The sequence below is a fragment of the Micromys minutus genome, assembly GCF_963924665.1.
Source record: "Micromys minutus genome assembly, chromosome: 4".
Taxonomy (NCBI): domain Eukaryota; kingdom Metazoa; phylum Chordata; class Mammalia; order Rodentia; family Muridae; genus Micromys; species Micromys minutus.
This window is the reverse complement of record NC_137973.1, coordinates 31,664,794-31,685,447: the sequence shown is the minus strand read 5'-3', so window position 1 is coordinate 31,685,447 and position 20,654 is coordinate 31,664,794. Positions and strand designations below refer to the sequence as shown.

General features: G+C 40.9%; 1 protein-coding gene and 1 pseudogene across 4 annotated transcripts in view; both read right to left on the bottom strand.

The window, feature by feature from the left end:
• Nucleotides 1-20,654, bottom strand: part of RNF115 (ring finger protein 115) — a 55,756-nt gene that overhangs the window by 7,763 nt on the left and 27,339 nt on the right. For all 3 annotated transcript variants that reach the window (XM_080915721.1, XM_080915722.1, XM_080915723.1), the window contains 5 exons: nucleotides 9,516-9,727; nucleotides 5,118-5,189; nucleotides 3,976-4,048; nucleotides 3,009-3,102; nucleotides 234-349 (listed from right to left, as the gene is read on the bottom strand). In XM_080915721.1, the coding sequence (XP_080771847.1) occupies nucleotides 234-349; nucleotides 3,009-3,102; nucleotides 3,976-4,048; nucleotides 5,118-5,189; nucleotides 9,516-9,727 (567 nt within the window). The remainder of the gene's footprint in view (nucleotides 1-233; nucleotides 350-3,008; nucleotides 3,103-3,975; nucleotides 4,049-5,117; nucleotides 5,190-9,515; nucleotides 9,728-20,654) is intronic.
• On the bottom strand, nucleotides 18,197-20,653 carry LOC308419866 (heat shock cognate 71 kDa protein-like; annotated as a pseudogene). Its single transcript has one exon. The product of its transcript is annotated as a heat shock cognate 71 kDa protein-like (transcript).

Here is a 20,654-nt window from a genome sequence, read left to right as displayed (position 1 = left end):
CCCAAGCTGCTGGCGTGCCATGGTGGCCTGTGTGCTACAGTTCTCTGTCCTTACAGCAGGATAATAATTAAACAAAACAGTGTTGGTAGCACTAATCAGCCAGGGAGGCTGAAATCTCATCTACTGGCTCTCTGAACTGCAACTACATCTGTACTCTGAAGCAGCGTCACCCAGCCAACAGCTAAGCTGCCAGCTGCCTGCTGCCCTGCCACGGGTCAGGCCGCTGTACTCACCAGCTCCAGCCACGGCACGATGCAGCTGCTGTGAAAGAAGTGGTTGCAGGGTAACTGCCGGACCCTCTCCTCAACTCTGTAATCTTCTTTGCACACCGGACACTCTAAACCTGTACCTATTGGAGGAAGATATGTGTTTTTAAAGTAACAAGCAAAAGGAAGAAAGCAAAGCAACCAAGAGCCGGGCATGTGCTGCAGGCCCATAACCCCAGCATGGGGGAGGCGGAAGCACAGATAGTTAAGGCTCACCTGGGCTACAAAGTCTACCTCATAAATGAATAAAAAAGAACAAAACCAAACCAAATGTCTCTAACAATCCAAGAAACACAGGTGTCCCCCCACCATACACATTAAGGGGATGGGGGAGAGCAGTTATATCTAAGTGGCTGGCAGATGAGAAGTATGAGTTCTATTCAAAATGGACACAGACATGGAGACAAATAGGGCCAATTCCAATAGACCTAGTAGCAATCATATAATGGGCCCAATCTTTAGTGTAATGGGTTAGAAGAATTAGCAGAGCTGGCCCAGTGAGGTGCCTTACAGAATAAAAAGGTGCCACCAAGCCTGATGACCTAAGTTTAGTCCCTGGAACCCACACAATAGAAGAAAATCAGCTCCCAGGATTATCATCTGACCTCCACACAGGCACTGTGGCACATGTACCACATATACAAAATAAATGAAATTTTTAAGTTAAAAATAGGTATGCAGAGCTGGAGAGATAACTCAGTGGTTAAAAGCACTGACTATTCTTTGAGAGGTCCTGAGTTGAATTCTCAGCAACCATATGGTGACTCACAATGTAGAGAACTTTTGTGGCTGCTTCTAGAAATTTGGCAGGAATTTGTTATTAGACTGGGACAACAAAGTAGGCTCAAGGCAAATACAGCTGAGAAATGTATTGTATTCTTTATATCTGGATTATCCTGATAAACCCCTAAATATGGTGACTACAGTTTATGGCCTTGATTTCTGCTCTGCTCGTTCCCTGACTACTTTGTCTATGCCTTAAGGACTGGCCATATTCTTTGTATGTACCCAGAATGATATAAGAGTGGACTGGAAAAAATTAAACTTGCCTTCAGCCTCAAAACTGACTGGGGTCATGTTACACTGTGGTCTAATCTTTTTCTTTTTAATCCTCACTCCTGCCCTGGAGAACCTGTTGAGTGACTAAGCTGGCTTGATCATCACAACCATCTAGAACGGGATCTGATGTTCTCTTCTGACATGCAGGCTTACATGCAGAAAAAGTACTCAGATACATTAAGCAAACAAATATAAAAAAATTGCCTAACCAAACCAAACAAACCACAAAACCAACCAAACAAATAAAACCCTAGAATCAGAAATGTATTTGTCTATTTTAATAAAACAGGGAAAGCATCTTCCCAAATATGTGACAGCCTCTGTCATCCAGGTCCTGCCTAGAAAACAGTGGCAACCTCAGAGAATATGGCTTCTGTAGTGAGAGCTCTAAGTGGCAAATTCTGATCTGCAAAATGGCTGAGCTATGCTCCAGGCCTGATGATGGTGAAGGAGGAAGCATTTGGAGAACTGCCCCTTAAAAAACTCTTTCCATCCCCATCCCCCCCCATCCTAACTCCAGCTGTCACTCTGTCACAGCTGCAACAACAGCCTTCCAGGTAGCGAGCATCCCAACTCATACAAGACTTCACCACCAGCTGACTCCCCCTAATACCAACCTCAAGACAATCCCACTCACCTCTACCTGGACTCTCAGCTAGCACCTCAGAATCAATAAATTCAGAATTAAAACTGTCACAGCATCTCCTTAGAAGGCCCAGGGACAGTTCATGATTCACCATCACCCGAAGGTGGCAGTGCTGCCTTCATAAAGCTCTGGAATCATCTTTAATAATCCTTACCCCCTTCATCTTAATAATGTAATTAATAATAAAACTAACTCTTTTCAAAACTGATCTTTTCCTTTCTTTTCTTTTTTTAGCATCTCACAATGTAGCCATGGCTAGCCTAGAACTCACTTTGTAGACCAGGCTGGTCTAGAACTTAGAGATCTGCCTGCTTCTACCTTGACAGTGCTGGAATTAAACCTGTGTGTCTCTATGACAACACATAGCCACACCTCTAAAACTACCTTTTCCTTCCTGTCAGCATTTCAACCATCACTAGAATCCCAGCTCAACTCCAGCAACAGTCTCAATTCCTGCCTCTGCTCTCATTCCTTCTCACTGCATCTAACATACTATTTCCAGAAGAACCTTCCTAAAGATCTCTCACACCCTCACTCCTCCGTCTGAAGACCCCCTTCAGAAGGGTGAGGTCACTGAAGAACACCAGCAGGGTTATGCTGTTTGAGTCAGCACAATGGAAACCGCTCTTTTATTAGATCTGGAATGGACTATGACATGAGGAGAAGAAAGTCTGACCAGAGAGGGAAGGGAGGGGCTTATTCAGAAAACCTTCGAACTGCAAGACATGTTTCAAGATGTTTTGGTGGTTAAAAAAAAAAAAAAGTTTTCAAACCATGTCTCTGTTTACCTGATTGGACCTTCCATGTGAAACAAATCCCTAGCCTCCTATCTGCCCTCTTCTCCTCCCTATGGGATGATGGACCCAACAGCTTTTAAATGAGTTTTGTTTATTAGCCAGAAAGCAGGCAGGCTAACTAGGCCCTCCATTGCTGTGGCCAGACAGAAATGATAGGGAGACATACCTTTAGAAGAGAAATGCATTGAGCGTTTGATCAGATGTTGTAGGAAGACAGAACAGATATGAAAGCAAACTTACTGACTTGTTCCTGAGTTACTGTCACTGTTGGGAGAGACGTAATCTTCTCCTTGTCAGCTGGAGGGGGGCCTGTGTTTTCCAGCTGTCCTAGAAGCTACAAAAGAGGGAGCAATGTTCATTATCTCAGTACCTGGAGAGAGCCATTCCAGCTGACAGACAGTGCGGGCACTGGGAGCGTTCGCTGCTCTTAACTTCTGCAGGACTCCCTCCGGGTGCTGGAGCACTCGTGGCTGCTTTACAATGTCCGAGTGACCCAGCGTAACCAGGGTTAGAAGACAGACTCAGAACTGAAAGGCCCACCCTTGGCCATAAAGCAAACTTAAGATATCAAAAGAGTTGTGATGTCCTGGATAAAATCACAACTTAATAAAACCCAATAGTAAACTGATTCAAACTTGTATTCAGTCAGAAGGAAGACATGTCAGTATGGAAAGCAGCAAAAGGCCAAGAGATGGATATATTACTGTCGACGGGAAGACTTAGAAATGAACAACATGCTTTTTATTCTCAGTAGTCCACAGGGAAGTGAAAACCAGTCACGTTGAAATGAGCGTAAACAGTGGAGGCAATTATACAGCATGGGAAGCCCTCGTCTCTGCTTCCTTCTTCTACTTTGCTCTGTCTGGAGAAACCCCAGCTTTACACTGGAGACCCTACTCTTCCATGAAGCATCTGTTCCTCACAGGACTGAACAAGAGGACAAATTACAATAAACTGCTGGTACGAGGTGAGTATTTACTTCTTCCAGAGGTAAAGTCATTCTCTAGAAATCTCGAGATGCCTAGTAGGAACACAGAAACTAGGCTATGCCCATAGCCCATCCATCCACTTAGTTAAAACAGGAACCCAAAAGCTCACACTGTGGTGAGAGCAGAGTGATTGACATTTCAGAAAGTAGCAGAAGGAATGCAGGAGTCTGTGAAACCATGAGACACATCAGACACCCTCTCAAAAGGCAGCTCCTCACCTGGGTTACAATGGCATCAAGCCCTGTCTGACCCCAGGCATAGTCCCCAGGGTTGGAGTGCAGCATCCCGCTCCTATACATGAGATGAGACAGACAGGATTAGGTGGGGTGACGGGATCTAGCAGTGGGGTACCGCTCTCCCAGAGCTGTAAGGACTAGTCCTCTACCACCCAGAGGCAAACAAAGCCTCTGTATTTGAAAAGTCAGGCAGATTATCTAGAGATATCCTTTTATTCTCAACAATTTTTACCTAACTGGGACAAAATGTGATACCCTCTAAACTGCTACAGGATACCCCAGAGCAAAAAGAGCCTGTGGGTTGAAAAAAAAAAAAAAAATGTGCTTTGGCTGTCCTAAGTCTACAGTAGACTTCCCTCGTTCAAAGACGCTGCACGTGCCCTGCACAGTAAGGACTTTTGGTAGAAAAGCCACAGCAGTTCCTGTGAACTGTGGCTAGAGCACTTACAAAGGGACTTGCGGGACGTCTTTCTTGGTGCTGCTGGTGCAGTACCTTGGATGACAGGCACAGGCTCTAGCTAGACCACACTTAAAGTAAGCAGAGGCTGTAAAGTAGAGTAAATGTGGGGAAGAACTGAACAGAGAGCCCTTCTGCAGCAAGGTCAGAAATCACAAACAACTGCAGGAAAGGCAACACTAGGAAGACACTGTCTACAAGTCCTACCATGCCTAAGTGTCACTCTGATACTGAACTACATGGGTCTTTGATTTTGAGAAACTGTCTTACTTTGAGAAAAGAAAAGTAAAATGATATGTTCTCAACTTCAGGGAAGTAAAGCACAAAATCTTCCTGTGTGGTCCATAAGAAAGACTTACAGAGCAGACCGGAAGCCTGGCAGGGACCATCTCATTCCCCACCCAGTATAACTCAGACCAAGACAAAAAACAACCAGGCATGTCCAGCAGTATCTTAAGGGATCAGGCCAAGTGCTCTGAACATCAACAAGGAGAAGTGAGTTCGGATTGAGTTTGGGTTGGTTAAAAAAAGAAAAAAAGTAATCCAATATCCCAGGCATATCCACATACTTACCTATGAGGTTTTACTTTCCATATGGTACAGAAATGATAGCACCTAAAATGTCACTACTCGAGCAATGTAATATAGATAAAGAATGGTCACTTACCAAGAAAAGGGGTGTGGGGATCCAGAAATGGCAGAATTTGCAAAGAATCCTGTAAAGATCTGTTGTATTATTCTGTTAAGAGAGGAAAATTGATATACAACAGCACAAAAGTATTCTACAGACAATCATGGCACTTGTCAACAACCAACACTCTAAACCACAATAGCTTCCACTGACTGTTATACAAGACACCAACAGAAATCAATTCACTGCATGTTGTACGTGTGTTCACTGTTGTTCTGTGTGAGTTCTGCCATTTACAGACTAAAACAAATTTTAATTAGATTTTAAAATGACCTGATGTGATGTGGTTCTCAAAATACTTCCTTGGATCTTTGACACCAAGGTGAGAAATGATCCAAAGGATGTTGACCCAGTGGAATTCTGGACCCATTTCCTTTTTAATACGGGCATTAAGCTAATCAATATAACTTTATATTGATTATCAGCCAATATCAAACTACTGGACAAATATGTCTACAAATTACTCAATACTCTCTTCCCTTCAAACTTGATTGGACTTAGTGATTCACTTCTTCCAGATTAAGCTATGACTGAAGTGACTGAGGCTTGCAGGATTAGAATACCAAGTTATTGTGATTTCCTACCTTCTACCTCTATTTCTATTGGACCGTCTACTTTAAAAGAGCTGCCAAGTCATAGGGACAAGAAAAAAGCTCTCTGGAGAGACCCTATGGTGAACAAACTAAGACCTCCTGCCAATTCTCAAGTGAAGGAGCCAGGCTCTTGGAAGCAGATCTTCCATGTCTAGTTCAAGTATTCAAATGACTACCCCCACAGTAGTATGCTAACTATCACCAGAACCACCTAGCTAAGCTGTTCCTCAATGCCAGAGCTACAGAAAGAATGAGACAGTAGATGTCAGCTGGGGTAACTAATGCAAGCCCCTCCTGCTTACCAGGAGCATGAAAAGTCAATTACCACACTGGTGAACTGACAAGCAGGTAGACAATGAGAAAGCAGCCTCAAAACAGCCTCATCCCCTGAAGTTCTGCAGCCAGCCTGTTACAAATGCGGAGTCAACCAGGGTCATCTCCTTAACAGGGGCTCATTCTTCATACTATGTTTCTTACCCTCTAGAAGTTAGAAGTTGGCTCAGTTTTATCAGAAGTACCAAAGAGAGACTGCTCAGAGTAGTCTCCCTGATTCCCACAATGAGAGACTGTCCCTGGAACTAGGTGCTAAAGTAAACCATTTCTCCCTTAATTGCTTTTGCCAGATATTTTGCCCCAGAAATGTGTAAAATAACTAACACAGTTATAATACAGTATAATATATATATATATTATCATTTTTAAAAGGAAGTTTTGGGCTGAGAGATGGCTCAGCAGTTAAGAGAACTGACTGCTCTTCCAGAAGTCCTGAGTTCAATTCCCAGAAACCACATGGTGGCTCACAACCATCTGTAATGGGATTCAGTCCCCTTTTCTGGTGTGTCTGAAGACAGCTACAGTGTACTCATAAATAAATCTTTTTTTAAAAAAGTAAAAAATAAAATAAATAAATAAAAATAAAGGTTTTGTTTTCAGGAAATAGTGGCTCACCCCTATATTCTAGTACCAGGGAGGCTGAGACAGGACACCTAAAGGTTTTGAGGCCAGTCTGAGCTACAAATTTATGTCCAGAAAAGACATAGTAACCATATTATGATATGCCAAATATCATGGCAAGAATAATGGTCCCTTTCTTCTTGGAACCTAAGTCTAATAGGAAGAAAGACATTAATAACCTTGTGTTTTAGTCTAACTAGAACAATGTGGGAAGATTATAAGCAATAGAAAATGTGCTGGGAAGAAAGTCAATAGAGCACATCCCTCTTCACCCTCCCACTCTGCCGTCCTCGGCATCAACCATACCCTCCATCCACAACTGGAGAGTGGCTGCAGCATCTGGAAGCATAATATCTTTACAAAGTAAAAAACTAGAATCTTCCTTGGATAGTTATAAGAGAGCATGTGTGGTTGGGAAATGCATCCAGATTCCTTACAGCAGTGAAAAGTGAGTTCTACACCAATTCCCTACATCAAGAACACTTAGCAAGTAATATGGTATTTTCTGTCATATTTCAAGAAATAGTCTGCACTTAATAAGAAAAGTAAGAGGGGGAAAAAAACTGCTGATGACTATACGGTCCACATTTGACATATAAAAACACACAGTTTCACTTCACAATACAACATCTAAATAAACTGAAAAGAGGTGGGTCTATTTAAGGATATATGATAGTGATTATACAAAGGAAAGAATTCATCAAGAAATAATTTAAATGACAAAAATGTACAAAACAGAGAGCCAAAATCTAAACTTAAAACACCTATAATAAAAATAAATAAAATAAAAAATCCTTGGAAGATCGCTATACATTGAAAAAATATTGACTGTATACAGTACAACTCACCTAATACATATTTTTATTGTTGTTTAGTTGTTTCACCTAAGGCTCATGGAACCTGGACTGGCCTCAAACTCAGTAGAGAGCTGAAGCCAGCTTGAAATCCTGATTCTTCCCAATGCTGGGGTTAAAAGCATGTGCCACCAAACCCAGTTCAAATATGCCATTCATTTTATTGTTAAGTAACTAGCATACATTGTAGCTGGCTAATCATAAACCATCTCAACACCACCTCACAGTCAAGGATACAAAGTTAACTCTATACTCATCTAGCTTTCTTTACGCCTGTGGGCAGGAAACATTATGACATGGTGCTCAGTAAAGGAAATGTTCTGAGCACAGAGTAAGAGGCAGTAGAAAAAGATTCTCTTTCCTTTAACCAAAAAAAAAAAAAAAAAAAAAAAAAAATTAGCATAAAGCAGGCTTGGTGACACACACCTAACAACTGGGAGCCTAAAGCAGGATTTGGAATTCAAAAACCAGCCTGAGCTACCTGGTAGATCTAGATAGCCTACTATAAAAAATGGTTTTAAGATGGGGGGGTGCTAAAGCAATTTCATATTAAGCCTGTGTTGTATTGGTCAGGGTTCTCTAGAGTCACAGAACTTATGGATAGTCTCTATATAGTAATGGAATTTGTTGATGACTATAGTCTAACTCCCCAACAATGGTCAGCAGCAGCTGAGAATGGAAGTCCAAAGATCTAGCAGTTGTTCAGTCCCACAAGGCAAGCAGGAAGAGCAAGCGCTTTCCTTCCTCCAATGTCCTTATGAAGGCCTCCAGAGGAAGTTATGTCCCAGATTAAAGGTGTGTACCACCATGCCTGGATCTGGGACTTGCTTTGTCCCAGATGACCTTGAACTCAGAGACTTCCTTGCCTTAGTCTCCTGGGATTCATAGCCTCTATGCCTCAAGATCTCCAAGCCAAGATCCAAGTCAGAAACTTGTATCACCAGCCTCAAGATTATGATCACAGGTGAGCCTTCCAATTCTAGATTGTAGTTCATTCCAGATATAGTCAAGTTGACAACCAGGAATAGCCACTACACCTGCTGGTCTCATCTATTTAAATCTTTAAATCCAGATCTTTGCATTCTGCAGTGGTTTGAATAAAAATGGCCCCCAATTGTTGGAACTATTTGCAAAGCATTAGGAGGTGTGCCCTTGTTAGTAGAGATGTATCACTAGAGGCAGGTTTTGGGGTTTCAAATTCCCAAGGAAGCCCCGTTGTGTCCTCTCTCTGCCTCCCACTTATGATGGAGACGTGAGTTCTCAGCTCCAGCCGAGCTGTCTGCTGCTTGCTGCCGTGCTGCTCTGCCATGGTGCATTTTTGGCCCTCTGAAACCACAAGCACAGTTCCGTGCTTTTGTTCATAAGTTGCCTGGTCATGCTGCTTTGTCATAGCAACAGAAAAGTGAATAAGACAAATCCCAATGTTACAGAATGTACTTGATTTACTTTTGGTATCTTCCTAATTTCTTTCTCTTTTTATCTATTTATTTACTTTTTTATTTTGGAGACATGGTCTCTCTGTATGGTCCTGGAACTCATTGTGTAGACCAGAGTGGCCTTCTAAAAATGCATCTACCTCTGCCTCCCCAGGGCTAGAAATAAAGGTGTGTGCTACCACATTCTTTTTTGAGGCATGGTCTCAATATTTAGCCTAGGTTGGTCTTGAACTCCTGCTCTTCATAGCCTGCCAAACGTTTATAAGCACAAAGTATCAAATCTAGCCTTTTCTAAAATTTGATAAATCCCCTGAGATATTAATAAAAAATGCTACAGAAGTATATTAGATATACCACTCTCTATTTTATCACCAATCCTTAAATGATAATTCTTGAGTATGACATTCAATGTAGTTTCATTTTCAACCTGTTTACATTTCCGTCCTGTCCACAAATATAAGTCTGAGGACTTAATAAAGAGTAGAATGTTCCAGTAACGATCTAAACAGCTCTTAAGAACTCAAATCAACAACTCACCCTTCGATAGCTGGCGACCTGTCAGGACGAGTACTTCCTCGAGACCTGTATCTTCTTGTCATTGGCAACCTCGGAGGCCGACTTGGTCCCCAAAAGTCAGCGTAAGTCTGGTGACCTCTCTCATTGGCTCTATTATCTTGGTCCAGTGGATTGCTACTTAGAAATGGTCTAAAATCTTGTAAAAACATTGTGTGATCCAGATGGTCCCAGAGCTAGTATAAAACACACACACACACACACACGTTAGCCTAGAATGTGGGAGGCTCAATCCCTGTACTGGTTGGTTATAAACAAACAAATTCAACAAACTTAATTTTCTACATATATAAGAGAGCAAATGCCTAGCTCCTTTCCTTAACAGTTACCTAATATCCATATCCACATACCTCTGACCAGTCACCCCTCCAGAAACACACTATGAGCTAAAGGCTAACATGGATATCCATCCCAAGTATAGCTAACAGTTCAAACAAATGTTATACATTATGTTTTGTCACATATGGCATCTACATTCAACAAAAGAAATACATTTTTCCAATTGTAAAGAACACCTCACCACTGTGAAGTAGAGATAGATGTCTTTAAAATACATCTCTTGACTTGGCACTGGCATCTAAGACAGGCTGGGCCAAAACTATGCCAAAGCAGTACAGCTATATCTGCTAAGAGCCTCTGTTGTACACGTTTCATCTTTAATATGAGAGGGAGAGAGACTCGGTTTGGAGAATCAGTGAGCAAATGGGAAAAGGAGAAGTAAATAAACTTTTAGAAGATTATTTTTTAACTATGTGTCTATGAGTAGGTTTACATGTATGAATGTAGTGTTCAAGGAGGTCAGAAGAGAGCACAGGATTCCCTGGAGCTAAGGTTACAGGCTGTTATGACTCACAGAACATGGGTGCTGAGAACCCCACACCCATCCTCTACAAAAGCATTGAGTGCTCCAAATGCTGAGCCATCTCTCCAGTCCAAAACAAGTTTTTTTCAAAAAGAGACTCTTCTGCTTCAAAAGAATTTTACTTTCAAGTAGAAAAATGCAGACACCAAATCCAAGCAATACCCTACCATAGAAAACTTAGAAGCTCAAAAGCTAAACACAGCCCCTTTGGAGGCTACTGAGGGAAGCTGTGGAACCAGCTGTCTCTGTGCTTCCTCTGTCTCTGTGTTTTGTGATGAAGTGAACAGTCTCTGCCATGTGTTTCTACTACCAAGAACTGAGCTGTCCCACTACGCCTTCCCTGTCATGATGAACTCCAACACTATGAAACCATGGACCAGTAAAAACCATTCTCTCCTTCAGCTGTCTCTGTTAGGTGCTGTAGTCACAAAAGTAACTAATACACAAACTATAATATGTTGGCTAACTGTGAGTGTCATAAGCAAGGAAGGCTTCCTTTGCCTCGGGATACCACCATAACATTCCTTTCAGTATCAATATGTCATGGATAGTTTATGTATTAAGACTGCCATCATAATATATTCAATACATGTAAAATAGCACATGAATAAGAAGTAGAAGAGATAAAGTCCATAAGCCATCTCTTTGATATCTCCCTAAAACTACTGAAACTCTCTATATATTCCTCTCATTCTCCAGAAGTAAATGCTATCCAAATATTGTTTATAATTCTGTTTTTATTTTAAAATGTTTATTATCATACATTAATTATACATGTAGATAATGACTTTTATCATATACACTCCCTAGTATGTTTTATCCCCTTCCACTCTTCCTGCTGCTCCCTTCCTCTTCCCAACCAGCCCCCTTATACTTTAATGTCACTTTCAATTTGTTTTTTTCTTTTTTGTTTCCTTTTGTATTGTACATTTTTTTGTTGACCCACTGAGTTTTGGCATAGTTGTTCACAGGACATACATGTGTTATTTACAAACTGACAGTGGCTACACTACTGAGGAGAATACTCCCTCTACATGGAGTTCTTAGGACTGTATTCTAGTTCTCACACTTGCTCAGTGAGTGCTGTGGCCACAGAGCCATCTCCCAGCTCAGTTAACTGTACTCTTTAGCTCGCCGTCAATTGTTATCACAGCTAAGAAAGCAGAAAACCCAAAGCACCTTCAGCATCAGCTTGAGAAACTTTGCTGCTTGTTTAGAAGTGCAAAGCGGCACTAACTAATAGCAGCAGTGTTTTCTAGCCTGCTGTCACCCCAGATGACAGTGTGCCCCTCAGAACTCTGTTCCAGACAACAAGAAGGGTAAGAATAGCTTCAGGTCATTCGTCTCGGACAGACTTACAAAAGCATAAGGGAAAAGAGCTCATTAACAGAACTGGGTCTTCAGGACACAACCTACATAAGTATAAACTAACTGAATGACTGCAGAATTTTAGTAAACATTTCAAAGAATTATACAGTTTGACAAATTTGGTCTTGAAAACCAACAGCAAAATAAGTCACTTTGAACAGAAGTAAAAAGACAAAGCTTCCAGTGTCATAAGCAAGACAGAGGTGGGGCAGCTAAGCACATGTTCCCACAGTGAGGACTGGTGCCTAGATGCCAGCAGCCATATAACAAGTGGAACGTTCCAGCAAGCACATGTTTCCAGCAGGAGGGTGTAGACAGGAGGGTCACTAGGCCTTGCTGGCACCAAGCTAGCCAAGAAAACTCCGGCTCAATGGAAGAGGCGGTGTGATAGAGGGTGACCCCTAAGGGCCTCTTTCAACTTCCACACATGCACACTCCAGCACACTCACATGCACATATACTCACACAGAGATACACAAATATAAATCAACAAACCTCTTAAAATATAAATAAAAATAAACAGCAGGATAGACGGTGTTCTCCACTTCACAGACCTTGCTTGAGCCAACAACAATCATATCCTCTACATACTTAAAATGTTAAGATGTGCTCCTCAGAGCTAAACAGTTAATTATATGATACAAGAATCTCACTGTTAGTTATAAAAGTAAGAGAGCTGTAAATATATCACAAGAAATGTGTACAATTATATTAATAGCAGAACTACTCCTAAGAGCCCAGTGTAAATGTCCTGGGTCTATCAGCTAACAGAGAAACACACAGTAACAGTCACTTGGAGCTAGGCCTTAGCTAGTAGACTGCCTGCCTGCACACTGAAGCTGAGGGATCAATTCCCAACACCAAGAGAAAAGAATGGATATCTGCACAATACATTGTGCAGACACACAATGAAGGAAGTAGTAATGCATGCTACAACACAGGGAAACTTGAAACATTATGCTAAGTAAAAAAATTCAGTCAGAAAAGGTCATGTTTTATTTGATGCCATTTATAGCTATTGTCCTACACAGAGACAGAAAGTGAATTGGTGGTTGATTAGTGTGGAGAAACTGTGGAGAAATAAGAAGTATAAATGGTTAAAAGATTGGGGTCTAATGGAAGACTTCTGGGGAGAAGAGTTCTTGATGTTTACTGATGTAAAGTGCTTTGCAAGCACAAGGACCTAAGTTCAATCTCCATGAACCCACATTTAAAAGAAAAATCTAAGTGTGGAACTATGTATGCTAGCACTGGGGAAACAGAGACGGCAGATCCCTGGGGCTTCGTGGTTAGCCAGTCTAGCCTATTTGGTAAATTTCAGGCCAGAAGAGACCATGTCTCAAAAGACATGATGGACAGAAGAATCACACACACACACACACACACACACACACACACACACACACACACACAACTTGCATTGCCTCAGGATACCACCAAAACATTCATTTCAGTATCAATATGTCATGGATAGGGGGCTGGAGAGATGGCTCAGCAGTTAAAAGCACTGTCTGCTCTTCCAAAGGTTCCAAGTTCAAATCCCAGCAACCACATGGTGGCTCACAACCATCTGTAATGAGATCTGATGCCCTCTTCTGATGTGTCTGAAAATAGCTACAGTGTACTCATATACATTAAATAAATAAATAAATGTTTTTAAAATATTTCATGGGGCTGGAGAGATGGCTTAGTGGGTAAGAGCACTGACTGTTCTTCCTGAGGTCCTGAGTTCAATTCCCAGCAACCACATGGTAGCTCACAACCATCTGTGATGTAATCTGATGCCTTCTTCTGGTGTGTCTGAAGACAGCTATAGTGTACTCACATAGAACAAATAAATAAACAAATAAAATCTTTAAAAAAATTTCATGGATAGTTTATCATAATATATTCAATACATGTAAAATAGCACATAAATAAGATGTAGAAAAGATACAGAGAGAGAGAGAGACAGAGAGACAGAGAGACAAAGATAGAAAATGCATGTTTAAGTATGAGTGTGGTGAGTGCTCTGGAATTAGTGGTAATGACTATACAATGGTGTGAACATGCTAAAACTGGTAAATTACATACTTTAAGAGTGAATTCCTCTCAATTTAAAAATTTCACTAGACACAGAGAAACACATAGGTCCGAATAAAACTTATGAAGATCCTGGCAACTTCATAACCTACTCACCAACAAACATCATCTAAACAAGTTCAAGGTTAAACTGTAGCACAGATCAAATGCACTCATCAAACTCATCTACCCAACAGCTATCAATAGCTGCAGAGCACACATCCTTTTCAGTAGCCACAGAACAGTCTGTCTACAGCTGCAGTGTAAGTATCCTCTTTAGTGGCCATGAACTTTCTTCAAAGCAGATCACACCTTAGACTGTAAAAAAATTCTTAACATGGTATATACAAATGAGTTTTTATATTTTATCAGATCATAATGGACTAAGTAGAAATAAATGGCAAAAGAGACTACCCATTCAATAGAAATGATATTAACAAGCACTCTTGACTAATCAACGTCCCACTGAAAAAATCATGGAACATAAAAGGTCCTACAAGCAAATGAAAATGAAATTTACCAAAATCTTTGGTGAATTGTGAAGGGAGTTCTAAGACAAAAGCAGATAGGTGGGAGTGGTTACATTAAAAACAGAACTCAAATAAATGACTTGATGATGTACCTAAAGGTCTTAGAAAAAAGAGTAAGACAAATTCAAAATCAGTAGACAAAAAAATCATAATAAAGATCAGGGCAGAAAGTAATAAAGTGGGCTGGAGAGATGGCTCAGTGGTTAAGAGCACTGACTGCTCTTGCAGAGGTCCTCAGTTCAATTCCCAGCAACCACATGGGATTTGATGCCCTCTTCTGGTGCGTCTGAAGACACAGCTACAGTGTACTTATAATTAATTAATTTTTAAAAAAGAAAGTAATAAAGCAGAAACTAAGGCAATACAAAGAATCAATGAACCAATATGTCTGAGAGATAAGCACAACTGACAGATCCTTAGCTGAGCTCATCCAGAGAGAACACACAAATAAATAATGTTAGATTCAAAATGGGGTATGATAACAAATACCAATAAAACCCTGAGCTTCACACTGAAATACTTGAAGAAAAGCTTACATTCTAATAAACTGCAATATATAAAAGATTTCTGGATTCATATGGATGAAAATCAAACCAAGAGGCTACATAAACCTAGGTGTGCCAAGGCTCATGCCTGTAATTTCAGTCTTTAGGAAGCAGAAGCAAGGGGGTTTCTAGGAGTTTAAGGCCAATCTGAACTACAAAGTGAATTCCAATCCAGCCTGGATTAGGGAGTCTCTGTAGAAAATTTAAAAGAAGGGAAACAGAAAAGACTTAATCTTTCCTATAACACATGCTACTGAAACAGTAATAAATTGTCTCCAATGAACAGGCCAGGACCAAACAAACGCACTCAATCAGACTAGACCTTTGAAGAACCAATGCTATTCAACAAAATAGGACTGAGAGAGATGGCTCAGTGGTTAAGAATACTACTGGCTACTCTTCTAAAGGTCCTGAGTTCAATTCCCAGCACCCACATGGCAGCTCACAACTGTCTGTAACTGTAGTCACATGAATCCAATGCCCTCTTCTGGTGTGCAGGTGGTACATGCAGACAAAAAACATCCATATGCATAAAAACAACAATGTATTTTTTAAAAATCTATAAAATAGAAAGGGAACATTATTAAATTCATCCTATAAAGCTAGTATTACTTTGTTACCAAAACAAGATAAATACATTACAAGAAAAAAATCTAGAGATCAATTTCCCTGGTGAACACAGATTAAAATTTATATGAATAAAATTCAAGTACACGTTAAAAAATTCATACTCCTCCGGCTGGGTGGCACATGCCTTTAATCCAAGCACTCAGAGGCAGAAACAGGAGGATCTTTGAGTTCGAGGCCAGACTAATATACAGAGCGAGATCCAGGACAGACAGGACTACACAGAGAAGCATTGTCTAAGAAAATAAGGAAGAGGAGAAGTGAAGGAGAAAGAAGAGGAGGGGAAGGGGAAGAAAGGGAAGAAGGAAAAGAAGGAAAGAAGAAGAAAAAGGAAGAGGAGGAAGAGGAGGGGGACCAAGCTGACTTCATTACAGGGATACTATGATAGTTCAACATACACAAACCAGTAAATGTAGCGAAGCAAGTAAACAGCCTAAAGGCCAGAGATCACATGGTCACCTCAATAGATACAGAAAAAAAAAATCTTTATAAAACTACAGTATCCCTGCATGATAAAAAGCTTTGAGGGTATTAGAAGAAACCTCAACATACTAAAGAATATATATGACAAACCTAAGTCTGATATTAGACTGGCTAAAGGAGAAATTTAAATCAGGATTACAATCTCTGCTCTTACTCAATGTAGTGCTTAATTCTTAGCAAGAGCAGTAATGAAAGTAAACAGATATAAATAGAAAATGAACAGGCAAAACTGACCCTAACTGTAGAACTTGTTGCCAAGTTCTGATGCCTGCTTGGGATGCAGCCTGACCCCTCCTGAAATTACATTCATATAAGCTTTCCTTTGTTGTCACTCTTTGGGAACAGATCATTCCTTGGGCCTTTTCTTTTCTCAGATTGCAGGCTTAGCCAGGTGGGAGTCTTGTTCTGTGACCATCACTCCCTTTTCTCCATTCCTCCTTATCTCTTTCAGCACAAACCAAGGTCTTTCTTTCTCCTCAAATGGTACATTTTATACTTCTTTTTGCTCTGCTTGTTCATTTTCACTGTAGATCTGCTTAAGAGTGACCACTAATAGCCACACATACCAGTATTAGACCATCCTGAAATCTGCCAATGAAATTAGAACAAAATGCTTTTAATCTCAGGCAAATTGTAGCAACATCCTTTGCCAAATTATCACACAAATGGTCTCTAGCCCATGGTATCTAGCTAATGTTGTTCCTCTGTGAAACCTCTTGAGCAGGGCCTCCATAGTCCACACTGGCCTCAGCACTACTGTCTTCCAAACTCCTCCTAGGATGGTACATTAAAGCCCACTTACAGGCTAATAGTATTCAACAATTTTTCTGGTTCAAAGTCACAAAGTCTTCCACATTTCTCCAAACAACAGCATGACCAGGCCTGTTACAGCAATATAACACTTTGTAGTACCAAGTGATCAAGGCAACTTATGAGAGAAAGCATTTAACTTGGGGGTTCACGGCTTCAAAGGATTAGAGTACTGGACCATCATGCCAGGGAGCATGGCAGCAGGCAGGAAGTCTGACAGCTTACATCTGATCCACAAGCATAAGACACAGAGAGAGCTAACTGGAAATGGTGTGAACTTTTTAAATCGCAAAGTCAGTGACATGCCTCCTCCAAAAAGGCCACACCTCCTAATCCTTCCAAACAGCTCCACCAACAGCAGACCAAGCTTTCAAATATACGAGACTATGGGGGGCATTCTTATTTACACCATCACATATCCCAGCTTATGAAATAAAATAATTGATTACTATGTATTTATGATGGCTATGGAGGTATGACATATAGAAGATGACATTGGAAGGTATAGCATCAGAGTAGCTGGTCTGTGATGGTTAATGTTGACTGCTTACATGACAGAATCTAGAATTATCTAGGACATGAGCCTCTGGGCATCCCTATAGACTAGGTTAATAGAGGTGGGCGGCACAACTTCATAAGCTGGGGTCCTAGACTAAATAAAAAAGAGAAACTAAGCTGAGTAGCACCACCTATGTGCATGTGTATCATATAACCAGTTGCCTCAAATGCCTGTTCCAGACTTCCCCACATGGTGGACTATGAAGTCAAAATAACACGTTCTCCTCTAGGTTGTTTTGTCAGGGTGTTTTATTACAGCAACAGGAAAAATAACTAAGAAACACAGCAAGTTTATTTTTATCATACTTTGAGCCCAAAGAGGCATTTCAGAGATAACTCTTGAGCCAGGTTCTAGATACTTGAAAAAAAACTACATTTTCATAGGGTTTTTATTACCAAATGTGAAGAAGCAAGGAGATCTCAATTGTCACAGAAATAAAGTTTCTACTTAGCAATAGTAGGAGGAAGGTTGAGTAAAACCAGTTAAAGGCTAAAAGTATAATTTAAAAGACTTGTGCTTTAAAAGGTCTAGCTCCAGAAAATAACTTCAAGAAATTTAGGAAAAGTCAGGCATTGTGGGGCATACCTTTAAACCCAACACTTTAGAAGCAAAAGGGGAAAGATCTCTGTGAGTTTCAAGCCAGCTTGGTCTACATAGTTAGTTTCAGGCCAATAGAAATATAAAGCTAGGACCTGTCTCTAATACACAGACAGACAGACAGACGGATGGACAGATGGAAACAGAGACAGAGAAATTTTTAAAAAACAATGTATTTTAGAATAAGCATTAAGATTATGTGCAAGAGAAAGCAATAGAATACTGAAAGAATAAAACTAGAGCCCTGGGGTTCCTGGGGCTGAAACAGAAAAGGGAGCCAGGCACAGCTGCCCATACTGTACCTCTCCTCCCTCAGTACCACACTCTGAAGCAGGAGGATCACTGGTTACAGAATCTGCATTACATCATGAACTCTAGAATTCCAAAGTCTCAAGAACAAAAATCCAAACAAACAGGAAAGGTAAATGGAAGCAGGTGCTGTAATCTGAGCACATCTGAAGGATCATTGTTTCATGGCCAGTCACTGTACATGGTGAGTTCCAAACCAGTCTGAGCTACAAGAGACTCTCCACCAGCCCCTCCAAGACAAAAAGAACATAAAATAAAACTTTATAATATCAAGGTAATAAAAGAAAAGAACCCATCCCCCCAAAAATAGCTGAAGACTGGCTACCATCATGGCAGACTTTTTATTATTTTACTTTTTTTTTTTTTTTTTGGCTTTTCTTGTCTTTTCTTTTTTGGTGCCAATTTAAATAGTTTTAATATCTCATGCTATTTGTTTTGGGTCCCTGTGGAACAATGCTAGTCCCTCTACTTGGACTGACTTAATCCACCCTTTCAATGGTGGGGACTGAAGAAGTACCACCAGATGGAGGAGCTCCTCCACCAGGCATTCCTCCAGGCATGCCACCAGCACTCTGGTACAGCTTGGGATTGATAAGGCTGCAGACTTTCTCCAGTTCTTTCTGCTGATGCTCAAATTCTTCCTTCTCTGCAGTCTGGTTCTTATCCACCAGCTGATGATTTCATTGCGCTTGTCAAGAATCTTCTGTTTGTCCTCATCATTGATCTTGCCTTGAAGTTTCTCATCTTCAACAGTTGCTTTCATGTTGAAGGCGTAAGACTCCAGTGAATTCTTGAGGAAACCTTATCCCTCTGCTTCTCATTCTCAGCCTTGTACTTAGCATCTTGGATCATTCACTCAATATCCTCCTTATTCAAGTGGCCCTTGTCATTAGTGATGGTGATTTTGTCCTTTTTTTTTTTTTTCTGTGTTCTTATCTGCAGCAGAAACACTGAGGATGTCATTGGCATCAATGTCAAAAGTAACCTTAATCTGAGGCACCCCACAGGATGCTGAAGATATGCCTGTGAGCTCAAACTTTCCAAGCAGGTGTTGTCCTTGGTCATGGCCCTTTCACCTCCATACACCTGAATGAGTCCGCCCGGCTGGTTGTCAGAGTAGGTGGTGAAAGTCTGTGTCTGCTTGGTGGGAATGCTGGTATTGCACTTGATGAGGACAGTCATGACTCCACCAGCAGTTTCAAAACCAAGGGACAGAGGAGTGACATCTAAGAGCAGCATATCCTGAACATTCTCAGACTTGTCTCCAGATAGAATGTCTGTCTGGACAGCTGCACCATAGGCAATGGCTTCATCAGGGTTAATGTTCTTACTCAGTTCTTTTCCACCGAAGAAGTCTTGCAGAAGTTTCTGAATCTTGGAGATTCTGGTAGAACCACCCACCAAGACAGTATCATGGATCTGTGACTTGTCTAGCTTAGCATCTCGAAGGGCCTTCTCCACAGGGTCCAGTTACAGAACAGGTCAGCATCAAACTCCTCAAATCAAGCATGGGTAATGGAGGTGTGGAAGTCAATTCCCTCATAGAAAGAATCAATCTCAATACTGGCCTGGGTACTGGAGATAAAAAGTGAGCTTGGCTGGCTCACAGGCAGTTCTCTTGTTCTCACCGATGTCCTTCTTGTACTTTCAATTAAACTCAGCAATGAAATGATTGACCATTAGGTTGTTAAAGTCTTCTCCACCCAAGTAGGTAATGTTAATTTGACTTCAAAAATTCCATCCTCAGTAGTAAGGATTGACACATCAAAAGTGCCACCTCCCAAGTTAAAAATAAGCACATTCCTTTCAGCTTAGACCTTCTTATCTAAACCATAAGCAGTAGCAGCAGCAGTTGGTTCATTGATAATTCCAAGTACATTGAAGTCATTGAAGTAAGCTGGGACTGTGACCATGGCATTAATAACAGTCTTTCCAAGGTAAGCTTCTGCAGTTTCCTTCATTTATTTGTCAGAACCATTGAGGAAACTTCCTCTGGGTAGAAACTTTTTGTCTCCCCCTTGTATTCGACTTGGACCTTGGGCCTGCCTGCATCATTCACCACCATGAAGGGCCAGTGCTTCATATCAGACTCAACAACAGCATCATCAAACCTACGTCCGATTAGACTTTTGGCATCAAAAACTGTGTTGGTGGGGTTCATTGCAACATGATTATTGGCCGCATCCCCAATTAATCATTCTGTGTCAATGAAAGCAACATAGCTCAGCATGATGTGGTTACCATGGTCATTGGCAATGAAAATTGGCAATTTTCACCTTTGCATGCTGGAAGACACCCACATCGGAGTAGGTTGTGCCAAGATCAATGCCAACCGCAGGTTCCTTAGACATG